General features: G+C 50.5%; 1 protein-coding gene across 1 annotated transcript in view; it reads right to left on the minus strand.

Annotated features, from left to right (window-relative positions):
• Nucleotides 1-18,879, minus strand: part of IGF2R (insulin like growth factor 2 receptor) — a gene marked incomplete at its 5' end in the record, with an annotated part of 85,286 nt that overhangs the window by 41,802 nt on the left and 24,605 nt on the right. Inside the window, 5 exons of the mRNA XM_045294539.1 lie at nucleotides 784-889; nucleotides 3,430-3,559; nucleotides 5,895-6,027; nucleotides 10,904-11,002; nucleotides 12,746-12,870. Coding sequence (XP_045150474.1) covers nucleotides 784-889; nucleotides 3,430-3,559; nucleotides 5,895-6,027; nucleotides 10,904-11,002; nucleotides 12,746-12,870 — 593 coding nt within the window. The remainder of the gene's footprint in view (nucleotides 1-783; nucleotides 890-3,429; nucleotides 3,560-5,894; nucleotides 6,028-10,903; nucleotides 11,003-12,745; nucleotides 12,871-18,879) is intronic.

The raw sequence follows: 18,879 nt of genomic DNA on the forward strand, positions 1-18,879 counted from the left end.
GAGAGAGGGCGGGAGGCTGGGTGTCTGGCACAGGAATCCGGCCCGGTCTGCTCCATTCTATTACAAGGCGGCAGAAATAAATCAAAGGGAAACCTAGCCCTTTCTCCCTGAGGAATGCCTGCCTCCTATCCCACAGCCCAGGGCCCATTTATAGGAAAACACGTCAACAGGCGGCCAGCGTGTGCAGACGGGGCCGGGCGCAAAGACAAAGAGCGCGGACCCCTGGGTGCCTCTCGAGGAGTTTACAATGTGCAGGACAGCTAACAAACAGCCGGAGAACAGCAGTCGTAAATCTGCCTGGAGGGCGGGGGAGGCAGCGGGGAAGGGGGGCAGTGAGGAGGGGGAGGCTCAGAACTGGAGGAAGAAAGCAGAAAGCCCCTTTCCGGCCATAACTCTCCCGCACGGCTGTCCCCCAGAACGTCAGCCACCGCCGCCAGAGTTCCTGCCGCGTCTGCAAACCGTCTGCGCCCACTTTCCCAGGGTGCTTCTCAGGAGCGGTGAGTCTGAGCACGTGTGGGGTGTTCACTCGCTGCCACGTCCCACAGCAGTGACAGCCATGAAACGGACCTTTTCAGATGGGGGCCCAAACCCGCACACCACTAGAATTAAAAGCCTCTGACAGTAGTCTTCTCACAAGCACCCCACCACACCAGCACCCCCATGCTCTCGTCCACAGCACGCCTGTCCCCAGGCACAGCCTCTCCCAGGCTCCCCTGCACACCCCTCCCAGCACCCAGCCCCACTGCCCGGGCACAAACACGTGTCCCCCACCAGCTCACCCACCTCTCTCCGTTCTGAGGGGCACACAAAAGTGACAGTGACTGCAGGGCTGTGACCATCACAGAAGCTCGGCTTGGCTGCCCCTTCCTTCACGTAACTCAGGACCAGCCTGGAAGACACCACACCGATTATAAAAGGCTGTGTCAAAGGTAGAAAGGACTTTTGCACTTCTTCCTCCTCCCCCCGCCACACGCACCCCAAGTTAATTTTTCATTCAAATTCATGTGCGGCCCTGAACCGGGGGCACCGTTCGCTGGGGGAGGGGGAGCAGAAGAAACACTCAAACATAAAAGGGGTCTTGTCACCAAAGTCACGGAACAATTCCTGTGTGAACTATTGATTGGGAAAACACACGTGCTGGACAAACCTCCACTCTGCAGCGGGCAACCGACTGTTAACCCCGACACACGAGGGAGCTTCAAAAAGGCCTGGAAAAATCCACTTGTTGACCAGTGTTTTGAAGGCCCCCCACCCCCAGCCCATAGAAAGACTACATCTATATGTAGTACAAAATAACATTTGATCATTTCCACTTCAAAATTCTTAATTCTAAAGTCAACGTTCATGAGTGCTACATGATGTACGTGCTTTCATTTAAAAAATAAAACCGAGATGCACGTTTCAACTACTGAGAAAAGCTATTTAGTTTAAAACCAAAAAAAAAATTTTTTTTAAGAGAATTATAAACAATCTAATCAGGCGAAACCCAGACAGCATGCAGGTCTGTCTGCTGCAAGAAGAGCCAGGTCTGAGGACAAAGAGCTGTGCCCACCCACCCCCCTCCCCACCAGGCGCCCAGCACGTGGGCCTGGCCGGCACAGAGCACAGCTCTCCTCTCGGCCTCGGGCGCCCAGCAACAGGATTTATGGTCTCAGCATGCAGCACACCTGGTGTCCTTGTGCACGTAGCATGGACACTGGAAGGGAGCGGCCACTACAGCGCCGGCAGGCAGTCACGGTGATCCCAGCTCCCAGGAATATGTGCCTCAGCACAAACTGTACTCGACAGGGCTTTCTCAGTGGCTGATTTTTCCCGGAGCTTGGCTCCCCTGCTTTCTTCTGGGGCACCCCTGGGTGGGTTCCATCAGCCAGCCTCTCAGGCCACAGGCAAGCACACTCACCCTGTGCACCATTCAGGGACTCCCCACATGTGATGTCTCAAATTCCCCCTCGGGCTTTGGAAGCCCTGAGTTGTCACTAAGCACCTTCCTACTACAGAAACCGCCTAAGCATTCTTAAATGTAGATTAAGACTCCACCGACATGCCATCTGTCACAGTCACTCACCCTGATACCCCCACAAGTGCCAGACCAGAGCGGGCAGTGAGAGGCTTCTCCTGGGGCCCCTGGGGCAGGGAGGAAACCAAGCCCCTCCCAGAAAGCTTCAGGAAGGGCCCTGGTGACAGTGGGGAGTAGAAATCGCACCTCTGCGTGGTTACAGAAGAGGGGGTGGGGTGGGGGTTGACACTCAGGGTTCAGTCTGCTGAGCGCAGCTTCCCAATGGGAGAATGCCTGCCAACTGTCCCATTGAGAGTGTCCTATGGCCACAAAAACCAACTCTGGCCCTGGGTTCACCACTAACGGATCAATGTGTGATATCAAATGCTTACACAGAAACATGTGTGGAACAAAGTAACGTGCTGCTCGGGTGCTGAACATGTAAGCAGAGACTCACAGGAAACAAACTCTGTATTTCCCCATCTCAGAAACCCCAAGGCGTGGTCTCTCCCGGGCTGCCAAGAATGAGCAGCTCCTCGACAGTGGCAGTGGGTTTGGGTTTGGGCCTTACTGATAGTGTGTGCGAATCCAGCATTCGCAGGGACTTGATCAAAGGGGGTCGCGGGTTAGATTCTGGTGTATAACACACTGTGAACCTCTACAAGGGAGAAAGAAGTGGGCAGTAAGCAATGCGCCAGCTGTCCTGTGAGCCTCGCCACTGGTCAGCACCCTCACAAGGACAACCATCCTAGAACCCACTGCCATTGAGCCGATTCCGAAACAGATAAGCTGTAACTGCTCCCTGGGGTTTCCCAGGCTGTGAATCTTTTAAAACAAAAAGGTAAACACTTTTTATTGTGAATTGGGTGAAGGTTTACGAGAGCAGCTCATCAGTTTTACACTCAACCAACTACACATGTTGTGTTTCATCTCATTCATTGCCGCGCCCACAATAAAGCATCCTTTATCTCGCTTCCTCCCCGTGCTTCCTGTACATGGGAGCAGGCAGCCTCAGCTTTCTCCCACAGCGGGGCTGGTGGATTTAAAGCTGGCAACCTAACTCACAATGCCAGCAGGGCAAAGAGCCTTCAAAAAGTTTATGAGAAAATCCCAGTATCTTTTTTTTTTCTTTTTTTGTCCCCTTTCTTTAACAATGCCTTATTGTAAATTAGGTGAAGGTTTACATTTCACATCATCAACTTTGTGTTCAACAGTTTACATGGCTAATCAGAGGCCCCAATAACTTAGCCCTCCCTTACCATTAGCTTCTCATTTCAATTTCCCACAAACTTGGTGAGCACCCACCCCCACCCCGGGTCCAGGGGAGCCGTACTTTGGGCCCCTGCTGAATCAAGATGTCCTCTGCAGTGGCCAAGGAGCCGGGCTCCTGACAATGACAAGCGCAGCGACACCCCCGGAGGCCCCACACTGACCTGTCCTTGCCCAGGAGCTTCAGGCCCTCCTTCGGCTGGCCCACGTCGAACACCTGGTCCCCTTTCACCAGGCAGGCGGCAGTCCCTCGGGGACAGGCACGCAACTGCAGGTTGGGGTCACGCAGGGAATCTGTGAGGAAGCACATGACGCATCCGGTCAGAGGGACCTTGGGCATGGTCATCATGTGACCCTTGGGGCCAGAAAACCGAAGCCCCCGCAGTCGAGTCCATGCTCACTCACACCCAGTGACCCTAGAGCTCAGAGTAGAACGACCCCCCACCCCACCCCAGAGCGCTCCCAGGGCTACAATCCATGAAAAACCTGCCACAGCACCAAGTCCCTGCGAACTCAGGGACCCTGAAGGACAGAGGAGCGTGCCCCTTGGGGCTTCTGAGGCTGCCCATGTGTACGGTAGCAGACAGCCTCATCTTTCTCCCACAGAGGGGCTGGTGGGTTTGAACAGCTGAGCCTTTGGAGAGGGCAAGCGGAACACTTTCATCACTGTGCCACCAGGCGGTCCCTGGGCACCAGGGGGCTGCTTTAAAAATAACACAACTTTGTAAAGTTTCTATAAGTAACCTGAAGTAGAATAAGGTTGGGGGCAGGGGAGCTAGGCTCAGCTCCCACTCTGAGACCTTGGGCCAGTCTACACATGGTTTTTCTCATCTGTAAAATGAGAACACCACCCCCACGGCGCAGGGCTGCCAGGGAGATGGGGGAGAAGTGCGTGGCGTGTCCCTTGGCAGCTGGGACATAATATACGTGCTCGGCAAACAGCGACTGTCATGGTATTTATAGTTAAGGAATGTACCCTACCTTCCCCTAGAGATAGACTGAAGCTCATGCTTTCCCCTCCAAGCTGTAAACAGACCCCACTCTGTAGATAGGGAGGAGATTAGGAGATCCGTGGAAAGAATCCAGATGGTTTTAGGTTCAAATCCCAGATCCATCACTTCCTGTCTCGGGAACTTTGGTCTTAAGACACATCTATCCAGCTGCCAGTTTTGCTATCTCCCGGGGGCCCCCGGGAGGATTAGCAGCAAGGAACATACATAATGTGCCCGGAACGTGCTATACCAGCAACTGGGTTTCTTCTCCCTTCCCCCCTGGCCCTCGCTGTGCTCCGCCCGTGGCCGGCCTGACTTCTACGTGATGAGGTCTGCTGCTTCCTGTGTATGTCTTCACCCGCTTGCCGATGGCTCCAGGAGAACATTCGTGCTGCACTTCCTGCCTCAGTTAATACCTAGCACGTGGGAAGGGTTCAGAACGAGTTCTCCCAGGAGGGGCTGTGTAAACAACAGCACCTGGCTTTTTGGCTTTAATTGCCTTATCCATCAAGGCAAGCGAGCTGTCAAGAGCCTCTCCAGTTTTCTGAGCATTAAGGCCAGCCAAAGACCGGGAGGGCGGGCGGGATTTAACTGAGTGGGCCGACTTGCTCCACAAAAAGAGTTGCCGTGCTTGCGCAGGAGGTGACTGGGCCTGACGAGAGATTGGGGGGAAGGGGATTTCCAAATGAGGCCAGGCCACTGGACTTATGTAAGGAACAACATGCGAGGCACGTTGGGGGCTTGAGCATGTACCAGCAAACCCACACCTGACACGCACGGGTTTGTGGGGCACTCTCAAACTTGGTTTGAGGCTCAGGGCCATTTCCTGGGGACGGAAGACTGTCTGGCCACCACTTGGGAAGGAGTGCCTCCGGTGAGAACCAAAATCACCAATGTTCCGCTCAAAACGGCTGGCAAAGGGGGGGGAAAGGGGGGGGGGGGGCGCAGGGGCGGGCAGTGTGCGTGCATTAGCCAAACTATGCAGTGAATTCTGAGAATCCGCAACATGCTGAAGGACCGGCCGTTGACATCTGCTCTCCAAACCGAAGCAGCACATCATTTCAAAATTCCACCCGCTATGGGATTCGTCAGCCGCATAACCGAGTTTGAGTTATAGGCCCACTTAAGACAAAGCCTGACTTTATCTGCATTTTTCCAAGAGAACACTAAAGCCCGTCTCTGGAGAGCAAGGGAGTGGCTTCATAACCTGACACACAGAGCATTCCAAACGACCCCTGGCCGCTGCAGTCGGCTGGCTGGCAGCCCGCTGATTCTTCCCACTGCTGCAAATAACATGCCAGTGAGATGGTATAGAAGGCATATGGGGTGGGGGTGGGGGTGGGGGTGTAATCACTATAAATTAACCCTCGTAGACCTTACTATCCAGTAACACCACCATCCCCCCAACAACGTTTTGTTTTGTTTAAGTTTTTCCAATCTTTCGAAGGCCATAGTTTTATGGACCGTGTCTTGGGGCAAATGCTTTCTTCAAGGTCCTAATCAGTGACATGGATGTCCAAACAGGAGGGGGAGGTGGGAGGGCCAAGATAAGGAAGGCTTTGAAAAATCTCCTGACCTCCCCAAGCACCCTGGGCCCCAGGCGGCCCCAGCCCGCCCCAGCCCCCAGAGAGCCGCACCTATGTCTCTGCACACATTGATGTAGAGAGAGGTGTCGGGGTCCGAGTCGTCCACCAGGTAGGCCCCGCTGCTCTTCATCAGCGGGTTTAGATCATGCTTCTTGAACTCCTTATCAAACACATAGCAGGGCACCTGGAAGAGGGGAGGAGAAAAGAGTTCTCGTCAAGCATCTTCTCCAGTAACTCATGCCCACTCCTCGACATCTCGGGGCTGTGCCAGTCCCTGATGGCAAAAGGAACGCGTGGCTCCGTGTCCTTTGAAGGGTCAGCTCTAGCAGCAGTTCCTCAGGTCTGCATGCATACCTAGCTCTTTCCTCTCCACGGGGTCCCTCCTGTCAGCAGACTAACCAAAGTCACTGCATCCGGTTAATTCTGACTCCACGAATCTAAAGGACAAGGTGGGACTGCTCTTCTGGGTTTCAGAGACTGTAGCTCTTCACAGGAGTAAAATGCCTCATCCTTTCTCCCAAGGAGCAGCTGGTGGTTTCCAACTGCTGACCTTGCCTGAGCAGCCCAATGACACTACCAGGGTTCCTGCAGACTATAGTAGCCATCTTCCAAAAAAATGCCACACCCCATCTCCCACACCCCTGTCTCTCCACGCCTTTCTCACCCCCCAACCCCACTCCTCAGGTTTCTGTCCCCCACTGCCACATACTAAGGATGCCTGGACACCAGAGAGAGTGCTTTGTGGTCACAAGCCATGTCCACCTCTGAGTCTCCACTCCCTTGATCTCAGGGTCATCTGACCTTCCTAGTTTTCATTCTGCCCACCCCCAGCCTCCTGGGGGAAATTTCTCACCTTCCCAGTACTTCCTGCTCCTGATAACAATTTGTGACAAACTCCACCCAGCCATGGCCAGCCTGGTATGTAGAGACAGTGGACTGTGCTGCCCCTGGTTCTCAAAAGTCTGATTATTCAGGAGTAGTTTGTCAGGCTCTTCCTTGGAGGCACATTGGGGGAAGGGGGAGGGGAGCGTGACTCAAATCTCTAGCTTTCCAGTGAGCAGCTGCCCAAGGGACCCTTCCACCTTCCTTCTAAGGAACTCTCACTGTGGAAGAGCTACTGCGCCCGGGCCCATCTACACACTGCTCGCTGAGCTCCTCCACGCCAGTGGCCTTCAACACTAGCCAACTGGTCCCCAGATGGGTGTCTCTCCTATCATTCCAGACCTATATAAGCCACAGGGTGACCTTACACTTTAAAAGCACTGGCTCAAAAAAAAAATAATAATAAAATAAAATAAAATAAAAGCACTGGCTCTTTCTGAAGGCAAAGCCTTCGAGCCCAGAGATATACCCAAGAGTGAGCTGGGTTCAGTTCACCTAGTTAACACCATCCATCTGCTACTATGGCTTCACTTAAAACATCCCCACACAGTTTACTTCTAAAATAATTTACTGGTCTAAAATTAAAATGGAACGCACTGCCTAGAGTTGGATCTGACCCATAGCCACTCTATGGAACAGGGTGGAAATGCCCCACCAACTTTCCCTCGGGTACAATCAAGGTCCAACATGCTGGTGGTGCAGCAATGAAGCGCTCGGCTGCTAATTGCAGGCTGGCCATTCAAACCCACCTGCCACTCCACGGGAGAGAGAAGTGGCAGTCTGCTGTTGTGATGATGACAGCCCGGGAAGCCCTCCTGGGCAGTTGGGACTCTGTCCTACAGGGTCACTGTGAGTCAGAATCAACCTGACAGCAGTGGGTTTGGTTTTAGGTTTATAGTTTTGGTCCTGCCCTGCCAAGGAAAATCCTAAAATTTTATGCCCTGCAATCATTTCAAAGTGATTAGTTTTATCACTTTCCATGGATAATTGCCCTAAAATTTTGCCTTCTAGACAGAAGCTGTTCACAGGCAAGTCTATTTGCAAACTCCAACTGCATAATATTTAGCTTTCTGGGTCTTATGAGAAAGAGGCGACGGTGCCTGCAGGGATGGCCTAACCACCGGTGCCAGTGCCAGTGCCAGTGCCAGTGCCAGTGCCGGTGCTGGTGCCAAGATTTCAGGAGTGCCAGGAGAACATACAACAGCTTCAGGGAGAGGCACCTCCTTTCAGTCCCAGGGGGCCCAGGAGGAGCCTTTCAGAGATGGAGTGACTCAGAGATGACGCAGTGACAATGAGGTCAGGGGCTAAGAGAGCACAAGCCACCAGAGCCAATGAGGGCAGAGGTCAGCGGGTCAAGGCGGTCCACAGAGAGGCGAAGTCAAATAAAACCAGACCGGCACTGCAGATAGTAACGTGGGCTCCTTGGAGAGCAGGTACACACGTCTGCAACCCCAGAAATCTAAAACTGGTCACCCACACACAGCAAGAGAACCCAGCGACGCGAAGCCCAGAAGGGAGGACATCGTCGGCAGACTGGTGAGGGCAGTCTGAACAGCCCAGCTTCACAAGGACCTTGAGGGACTCAGCCTAGACAGGCACCAGCTCAGGGAAGTTGGCCACCCCTGCTGTCTCCCTCCTCCAGAAGGGAACAGGAGCATCCCCTCATAGCCCACCCACCCCCAGGCTGGAAATGCAGCAGTGCCCCTGACACCCCCAGCCTGCCTGGAAAGCCCTCCAGCTCCCAGTCAGGGCGAGGCAATGGGGGCATTCAGGAGATCAGGAATTTGGCAGCCATGAAGGAGTGAGAGTGGCTGGCCAGCTCCACACACCTCATGCTGAAGGCACGGCACCGGCACTGTCCTGGGTACATAAATCTTATTTATGTAACTCTGGTAGAATTCCTAACATGCCTGCTCTGAATGTTATTCATTCCCAGAGTGTTATGGTCAGGCACATATGTCTACAATATTTTAAAGAAATAATTCTCTAGGGGAGGAAGGACTGCCAGGATCACTGACCAAGCATTGGACCAATCGCTTGGGACAACTAAGAGCTCCACCACCCAAATGTCCCAAAAGTGACCGAGCACTTGGTCAAGACTACAAGCAACCCTAAACTAAATCTGGGTTTGGGGTTTGTTCGTCTGCTTTGGGTTTTGTTTTTCCCTTAAGGAACAATGAGCATTTTTGACAAGTACAGCAAACATTTCATAGCATTTTTTGGAAGCTGTCACACCATAGCCTGAAAGGTGTAATCAAACCAAACTAAAGGGAAGGGAAGACGTGCTGTTAGGCACTGGCAAGGATGGGCGGCTGCACGGCTTATTTCACAGTCAGCTAATGTGCCCTTGCCGTTCATTAATCTATCCCAGGTAAGGACGAGCCTGTGGTCCTCAATGTGGCCACAGCCCCCACACCTTTAGATGCTGGGCCCCCTGAAAGCAAGGCCCGTTTTACACTGTGAGTAGGACCCGACTGCTCAGGCTGCCACAGGCTCTCAAGGAATACAAAGTGAAAACTGAGTGACTCCCCCCACCCCCCACCCCCTTGCCACGAGCCATACCTACACCGATGATAAAGGCCCAACGTACAAGCATTTACCATGCTTAGCTCAGCTTCTACATGACATCCACATGCACTATTTTGAGAAAAACCTGGGCTGCCACTTGTCGCCAGCACCTCCCCACCCAAAAGAACTATTCCTAATGGGTCAGCAAGCCCTCTCCGCCAAGGGCCAGCCAGGAGTTAGGTCGGGCTTCAAGGGTCACAGTGGTCTCTGGTGCCTGCACATTCCTCTCCGTTTACCCATTTCAAAAAAATGTGAAAGAGCATATATGCTTAGCACCAGAGCTGGACAAGAAAACAGACCCAGGGCAGGGTACAACCCGGGTGTGACCCATGGGCTGTTGAAGAACGTGGAAAGCAAGTGAACCACGATGGTGCCTTTAGAGTGTGACACGACTGTGGCGCAAATGGTGAAGGCACTGGGCTGCTAGGGAAAGGTTGGTGCCTTGAGTCTACCCGGGGGGTGACCTAGGAGTAAGGTCTAGAGATCTACTCCCCCCAAAACCAGCTACTGGAATCTATGGCACACAGGGCTCCTCAGACCCCCAGGAGTGAGAGCCAACTCATTAGCCAGGCCGGCCTAATAATAACTGGGTCAGTGTGTTAGGCGTTCATTCTCTCCTACTTTAAATTTCTTTTCCAACATGCACTCTGTTCTGTGAGCTGGGAGATAGTGGTAAGGCTGTCTTTTCGTTGATAAACTACCCGATGTGAAGCACACCAATGACATATTATTTGAGTTAGATTTAGTTTTATTCTTAAGAAGCAAACTTCCGGCTTTCTGCAGCCTGTCTCGAACTACACGTGTTCAGCTACCATTAGTCGGCTCCCAGCTCCTGCGACAGTCTTTGCCCTTCACCCTGGCAAACAGAAGGCTAGTGGGCAAGGGTGAAAATAATCGATAACCTTTCCTGTTGTCAGAGTGGGACAGGAAGCCACCTTTAAGACCAGGCGTGGTGGGAGAGGAGCATGACCCCCAGTCCAGGCTTCCCCACTCCAGAGGCCATGTGCAGGGCAGAGAAAAAAGAGCTCAGGGCTGTGGAAGGGGCGGCCTCCTTATCCCCTAGAAGGGCAGGACCAGGGGCTGCCCAGATAATCACAGGGCCAGAGTGGAAGCAGAGATAATGGTGATCTCAGCTGAGGGGTACACGGCACAAAATGTAAGGGGAGGGGCACTTGGCCCAGACCCACCATGGTATCCAAAAGTAATCCCAAGGACACAGAGTGGACTGAATAGCCAGCACAGGAAAATGGGAACCCAAACCTGCAGGAAGCCAGCAGAGGCGGGGGACACATTTAGGAGGCGGCTCCTTCATGGGGTGAAAACCCACACCCGCTCCTTGGCTCTGGAGTCTCCGACTCCCAGACTCAGATCCGGCCTGTGAGCCAGCAAACCAAGAACCACAGCCTGTGGTATTGCTAATGCCCTGGTCTAAAAATAAGAACCTCCCCGGGCAATTTTTCACAATGGGAGCACATGGTCACGTCTTTGCTCAACTACAGTTTGAAAAACAAAACCAAAAGAGAGAAACACGTTTTTTATCCAAAACAGTTAGGGGATCAGTATTTCTGATCTTAAAAGGTCCCAAGACTTTCCATTCAGCAACACATTACCTCTTTAATGGCTTTAAAGGTGTCTTTCCTGCAGGCTGCTGAAGTCCTCCACTCGAAGTAATGCACACATGCTGTTGCAGTAACAAACTCCGGAGTCCCCTATTTGAAGGGCAAGTGACAAGAAGTTACCACCACACACAGCGTCAGATTTCCTTTCTTAAAGCAAGAACATTATCTGGGCGAATGAAAATTTAAGTAGCATCAGACGGGCAGGAAGAAGGGGCTGAGGGGGGTCGGGGGGCGTAGGAGAACAACGTGCAACCATTTTCAACAAGGGTAATGAGAAGTTCTCCACACAACCAAATTCTCAAAGTAAACCTTCACGAAATGACATCGGAATTTTGATGTAACTGGCCCAAAACTGTTCCCCTGGCCGAGCTATGCAAGTACAGGAAGCTCAGGGGAACGAATCCTCAGAGCCGTTCAGCTCTCTAACTCCAAATGTTCTCTTCCACAAATGCCAACAAAATCCAAGCCAGAAACGTGAACTCATGCTTCCTGTGAGCTCAGGGCGAGGCCCATCTGGACTGGTCTCCCGTGTGTACACCTAAGAGACACACAGCTCAGCCTAGCTGATCAGGACGACCAGATCCCACACCGCTGGACCGTGGGCCAGGTGGAAACCCACCAGTGCACACGCATGGGGCAAATGAAGGGGCTCAGCGGCAACACTCTTATTTCTTGTACAGTGAGCACGGTGGCCGTTGGTGACCATTAAATAGCAGCTAGCTTACACCCTCAGATATAGAATTTGAGATTGCAAGCACGGAGATTATTTTTTTCTTGAGGTGCTGGTATGTGGGGGTATTGTGCAATCAGAATTAGCACTACAAGTGTTTCTTTTTAAAAAAAGCGTTTTTACTGTGAAGTGGATGGAGGTTTAGATCAGTTTTCCATTCAAAACCTGGACTCCTTCGCTTCCGGTCATTGATTACCATTCCCACCATGTTAAGGGCTCTGATCCCACTTTCTCCCGGGCTTCCTGCTACTCTCCATGTCTGTGTGCAAAGGTGGACTTTTGATCTCAAGTAGTTGACGTTGTTCGGATTAAGCATCAGGGGCCTGGAGGTGCAGTGGTCAGTGGCACCCGCTTCTACTCTGCTAGTTGAAAGCAATTTGGCAGCCACCTGAGTTCCGCTCAACCTGAGTTTTCTCTGCCCTGGCCTTCTTACTCTGGTGAGGTACACTCAGAGGATTTGGATACCCACTGCTTCTCCCGAAAAGTTGGCAATTACTTATTGAAAACTTCTAAACACTAAAAATTAAAACCAACAAATCACATCAAAGTGCACAGAGTACCGGCAAGCATCACACTTCATGCATTTAAAGTCCCTTTTCGAGACGGGGTGGGAATCAGGGAGAGGGAAAAAAAAAAAAGTGCCTGGGAAGTCCATTACCCGATGGCTGAGGCTTCGGCTAAATAGATGCCGTTCTCTCCGATGTAATGTAAACGGGGGAAGGGAAAACCAGTTGTTTAAAATAAACACATGGCCCTAAAACCTGTCAAAATGAAATGCTGGGAGAAGAGGTTTTAAGAAATCTTAAAAAAAAAAAGTGCATGCCCGCAGCCTGAACATTCAGCAGTGCTCCGAGCGCTGACACCCCCCAATCCGTCAGCATTGGGGGGCTTGGAGCGGGTCAAGTTTCACTTCAAAGATTTAACTGTAGGCTTGGGGTTTGTTTACTGGTTCTTGAGGGTGATGGTGATTTGCTCAGGGTGTTTGTTAGGGTTTTTAGTTCTGTTTGCTGATTCTTTCTGGAATCTCTCTCAAAGAAGAACACCCATGGGGCCCACATGTTAAGCATGAGACATGCATGCATGCAGGAACGGTGTGGACTCACCAGGGTTTTCCCGCACAGGAAGGTGATACTACTCTGGACTTTGTGATTTGTGCCCGGTTGCCCACAGCTCACTGTGGTGTTGAATTCCAGAAGAGATCTGGTTCCACTTTTCAAAAGAGAGTCACCTTATTAAGAGAAGACAGAGAATGAACAAGCTATAAAACATAGGTAACCTTCCAATGATTTTCAAGAATATGCAAATTAAGTGGTGCTGGAATTCATCTGCAAATTTAGACACTTAAAACACTCTCCCTCCCTCGAACTCCCCGTATCTCAAGAACGGGACCCTCACCCACCCAGCTGTCTAAGCTCCAAATGCACACTATCTAGAGCCCTATCTTTCTTGCATCACCATATTCAGTCTAGCAAAACATTCTACTGCTTCCCTCCGGTCTACCCACCTCTCACTACTATTGAAACCACTGTCTGCTCACTACTGGTGAATCCGTCACCAGCTTGTGGCTGAGGTGCTTCCTTCCCTCCCGGTCACACGTGCTGGGCAATGAGAATTCTTTGGCCTGGTCTACCAGTAGGGTGACCAGGTTCTCAGCCTGCAACTCGACTGGTTTATCCCAGTTCTTCCACTGCTTCACATTCCTTAATTGTCTTTCTTTCTTTGCACCAAGTATCCGAAACTGTCTCGCATCTTTGGTCTCTCTCCCCAAAGGCAAGCTCCCTAATCTTACGCATTGTGCCTGTCGTGTTGGCCCCAAATCCCACCACTCCAGTCAGCACACAAGTTTCTGGCAGGACTTGGTCAAAGCTTTATGAAATGAAATCCTAGCTCCCAGTCATTCTTTGGGGTGGATCTGTGCATTATGAGTTTAAGAAGCAAAGTGTTCCAGAAGAGCAGGGCCGCACATGTGAAGGGTGTGAGCACGTGGATGGATGGCTGCCCATCTCTGTTAGGAGAAGATCTCGTGAATGACCTCTCCAGGTTCCATCCAAATGGTTAGAGTCCAGGGGGCTTCGAGGAGAGGATTAAAAAGATATCAGGCACCTTTTACTTTAAGGGCTTCTGCCTTGTCTGAAATGTGACCAAAAAAATATCATCTTTGAAAGTACTATCAACAAGTTTGAAGCTCAAAGGAATCCATTGACATGTTAATGGATTCTCAGATGGATTCATTAGTAGCATATGCAAGATGCTTAGCAATTGCCTAGCATCTTCTAAAGTGTTTAATTAATGTTAGCTATGGTTAGCCAGTGGTAAATTCTCATTTAGTCTGATGTACATTGATTTCTGCCCACCTTCAAAAAATTTAAAAGGATTCATTGCTACTACTAACTTCTTTCTCTCTCTCTCTCTTTCTCTCTCTCTCTCTCTCTCTCTCTCACACACACACACACACACACACACACACACACACACACACACACAACCCCCATCTCTCTCTCCTGTGTATAAGTGGAAAAATAATGTGGGAAACGCTACAGTCAGATAAGTCAGTGCTCCAGATGCACATTTCTGAGCTTTAACACAAGAGTCCCTGAGGCAAAGAATATCCAAATGGAAAGACGGAAAAGGAGATCACAAGGGAAATGGAGTGCGTGTTCACACTGGCTTGCCAGGTTCTTGGTCTCCTCTCTAAATCAGTTACAGGATTCTGCACTCTTGTGCCTGGCTGTGCTGTGCACCGGGAGCCTCTCCGCCAGAGGGTCTCCTCCTCCACAGCTCCCAGGCCTCCCCACTGGGCCTTGAGGTCTTGAGACACTAAGACTGGGTCCTGCCTTCCCTCATTTGCACAGTCTGACAAAATAAACACCACCCACCCCTAAGGGCAAAGGAGGCCAGCAGCCAAAGAAAATAAGATATTTGAGGAACACAACCATTTCAAAGGGGGAAGAAGAAAGAAAGAAAAGACTGGATTATAGATGGAACAGAATGAGAGCTATGAGAACAGACATAAAAGAACCTCATAAATAGAATTTTAGAGGTACGATATTATCAATCTGAAATAAGAATATAACAGAAATGAAAAATCTAAAAATATATAACCAATGAATTTCTAAAATCACACGAGATGACAGATAAGAAGGCAGCTGAGGAACAAATGAACAAGCTTTAAGACTAAAATGAAGAAAGTTCCAGAAAAAAGGGGAAAAGCAAAGAAATGAATGTGCAAAAGAAAAGACGAGACACCGGATAAAAGTTGAAGTGCTGGTATTCTGAATATAGGAGTCCCAAAAGAGAAAGATGGAGAGGAAATAATGTTTAAAGAAAAATGTCTTTCTTCGTACAAAACATAAAGGAAGATGGAAGATATCCTGCTAAGAACCCAGTCTGAATGCCAAAGAGGAGAGAGAAGGAAACTCACACCCAGTCACATTATGACAGTCAACCACTTCAAGAGTTAGCCAATAATAAAAAATCCATGGTACTGAAGGAAGAATTCCAAGCTGCATGAGTGGCATTATGGACAAACAGGGCTCAGGAAATTGACAGATTATCAATCCAAATGTTTCGATCAGCTGATGCAGTCCTAGAAGAACTCACTCATCTACGCCAAGAAATACAGACAACAGCTACATGGTCAACCAATTAGAAGAGATCCATATTTGTACCCATTGCAAAGAAAGGTGAAACAACAGAAGACATAAATTATTGAACAATATCATTAATATCACAAGCAAGTAAAATTTTGCTGATGATAATTAAAATGGCTACAGCGTTTTTTGAGGAAGCTGCTAGAAATTGTAGCTGGATTCAGACGAGGATGTGGAATATGTAATATCCTTGCTGATGTCAGATGGATCTGGGCCGAAATCAGAGAACACCTAAAAGATGTTTCTTTGTGTTTTATCAATTATGCAGACGCATGTGGCTATGAGAATCCTAACAACCTATGGATAACATTAAGAAGAACGGGAATTCCAGAACACTTCACTGTTCTGCTAATATGCTCACGCATAATATGTACACAGACCAAGAAGTGGTTCTTCCATCAGAACAAAGGAACACTGCATGGTTTAAAAAGAGGAGAAGATTGGTCAGGGCTGTACCTTTTCACCGTACTTTATCTGCTGAGCAAACTACGTGAGAGACTAGACCAAATTAGGAAGAACAAGCCATGGGGGTTGGAGGAAGGCTCATTAGAAACTTGTGATATACAAATGACACAACCATGCTTGGTTTAACGGAAGAGGACTTGAAACCTTTACTGGTGAAATCAAAGACTATATATAGTCTTTAGTATGGATTACAATTACACGTAAAGAAAAATTATTAAATCCTAACAAATGGACCTCATGATACATGGGAAAAGATCGACGTTGTCAAGGATTTCTTTTTTCTGGGACCCATAATCAATGTTCATGGAAGCAGCAGTCAAGAAATCAAACAACGCAATAACTGGGCATATCTGTTGGATAAATACAGTCTCAGAAACCCACAGGGGCAGTTCGACCCAATCCTACAGAGCAGCTTATGAGTCTGAATTCACTCAGTATCACTAAGAGAAGACTTATTTAAAGTGTTAAAGAGCAAAAATGTCACTTTGAAGACTTGACCAAAGCCATGGTATTTCCAATTGTCTCATATGCACACGCAAGTTGGACAATAAATAAGAGGACCAGATGAATAAGACCATTTTAATTTGCTGAAGAATTAATGCTTCAAAGTTAAGTGTTGGTGAAGAATATTGAAAGTACTCTGGGCTGCCAGTACAAACCAACCAACAAACCTCTGTTGGAAGAAATACAGCCAGAATGCTCCTTAGAAGCAAGGATGGTGAGACTTTGTAATTTGAACATATCATCAGGAGAAGCCAGTCCCTGGAACAGGACATCATGCTTGGTAGAGAGGGTCAGAGAAAAACGGGCAAACCCTTGATGAGCGATATTGACACAGGGACTGCAAGGATAGGCTCAAGCATGAGACCAGTGTACAGGTGGTACAGAACCAAGCAGCACGTTCTTGTATACACAGAATTGCTACGAGCTGGAGCTCACTCAATGGCACCTAACAACAAGTCACATTATGTAAATTTTAACATTCAAAAACAAAGAAAACATTTATGGGGAAAAATAGAATAGATCACATGCAAGAGCGAATCCAATAGAAAAATGCTCAGAGTGTGGTCAAACAGAATATGAAGATATGCCAATAAACACATCAAGAGATGTCCCACACCACTGGTGATCAAGGAACTAAAATTCAATGCCACAATGGCATTCACAGCAAAATTAAAAAACTAGGTAATGCAGATGCTTATCCACTATCTGAAAAAGCTCTATGTGAGTCAGCATGGCATTGTCATAGAACTGAATATTCATGTGCCCTATGATCTAGCTATTTTAGACTCTTACGTACATACAGGAGAAAAAAAATCATAGACATACATAACAGGAAACATGAAAAACAATAACCCATTGTCATGGAATCATTTTGAGAGACTGGCCCTATATGGTTTTCCAAGGCTGCAAAAATTTTTGAGAGAAGATAGCTTCATCTTTCTCCCTCAGAGTGGCTGCTGCCTTCGAAATGCTAACCTTCTGGTTAGCACCCTAATGCTTAGCCCACTGTGCCACCAGAGTTCATTTGTGAAACCATGCCTAATGTTTTTCACAATAATAAGAGAATGGAAACAACCCAAATACCTATCAACCACAGAGCAGAAAAATAAACTTCGATAGAGCCACACAACAGAATATTACTTATACAGCAGAAGAATTGAACCATAAAGAAAGACGGCAATAAATCACTGCAAAGTTGGCAGTTCAGACCCCCCAGCCATTCTGAAGTGGGAAAAGATGAGGCTAATATGCCCCGGTAATGATTTGCAGCCTCCAAAACCCTATATTGAGTTGCTGTGAGTCAGACTCTACCGGGCAGTAAGAGGCTTGGGCTTTGTGTCTGTGTTTCAAGGTCAGGATTCAATTCAATGCATATACTTGAGATCAATGATGATGATACACTTCTCCCCGACTCCACCCCCAAAAAGAAAGAACAGGGGATCAAGCTGAACTTGCCGACTAGGGAGGACAGGGGAGAGTGCATGGCAGTCTACAACGCCAAGCTGATAGCACTAGGGACCTTCGTGGTTCTTTCTCTCACCTGCGTACAAAGGTCTCCTGGGATCATTTGCCCGGAACTCCCAGTCTATCCTAGCGGTTTCCTTCCCCGGCCAGGCCCAAGCGGCTTGCGGCGAATCCCGGTACCAAGGACAGCGCCCCCTGGCCCCACCTGCTCCTGGGCTTTTTGGTGGGCGTGCCTAAAGGCGGGGCGAGTGGGCGTGTCTGGAGGCCGGCCCAGGTCGCGGGGTGGGGCTTCCGAATGACTTGCTGCGTCCGCTCCCCCGGAAGCTCAGAGAGCGGCGGGCGATCTCGGCCAGCGGAGCTGTATCAACCGAGCGGTGCACCCACGCGGGCGATTCACCGCCGGCGTACCTCGGCGAACCACAGATCAACCGATCGCGCTTCACCAACACGCATCCTTAGAGAATCGGCGGCCAGAGCCACCCTCCTCCATCCGATGGCTGGGCTCGGAACGCTGGTTACACCGGGCCTCTGTGGTCCACCGGGCGCAGTGGATGGGCGGGAGCCTCGGTCAACGCGCCGGACCACCAAGCCACGCCGCGAGCTTTCACTCCGCGCTGCCGAGCTGCCCCGGGTCCGCCTGGCGCCCAGCGGGGCCGCGAGTTCCCACGCGGGCCCGTCGAGACCACGCGTGGACCCCTCGCTGCAGGCGAACCTGCTCCAAGCCTGCCTCCCCTCCTCGGACCGCGACGCTCTAGCGGCCTCGCCGCGAGCGCGGCATACCACCACGGATCGCATTGCCGCCGCGCTCCGGCAGCCTCACCGGCCCAGACCGCCGCATTACGGGGAGCCGGGGATGCCGCGGCCGCCGCATCGCGAAGGGCCCGCCATATCGCCCCGGACCAGCTCGCTCCGGGGGCCTCATTCCGAGCGCCCCACCGCCCGGACCGCCTCGATCCGTGCCCGCCTCACCGCCCAGGAGCGCCTCAGCGCCTCCCTCCGGTTCCACCTGAGCGACCCGGACCTCCTCACTCCGGGGAACCTGGAACGCCACGACCGCCTCACCAGCTCGGGACGCCACCTGGGGCCGCCTAGCTTCCGATACCTCGCGGCGAGCAACCGGGAACGCCTGGGCCGCCTCATCGAGGCGGAACCGG

This window comes from Echinops telfairi, unplaced genomic scaffold (assembly GCF_000313985.2).
Source record: "Echinops telfairi isolate 266 unplaced genomic scaffold, ASM31398v2 ScPeMD7_3533;HRSCAF=4204_0, whole genome shotgun sequence".
NCBI classification, from domain to species: domain Eukaryota; kingdom Metazoa; phylum Chordata; class Mammalia; order Afrosoricida; family Tenrecidae; genus Echinops; species Echinops telfairi.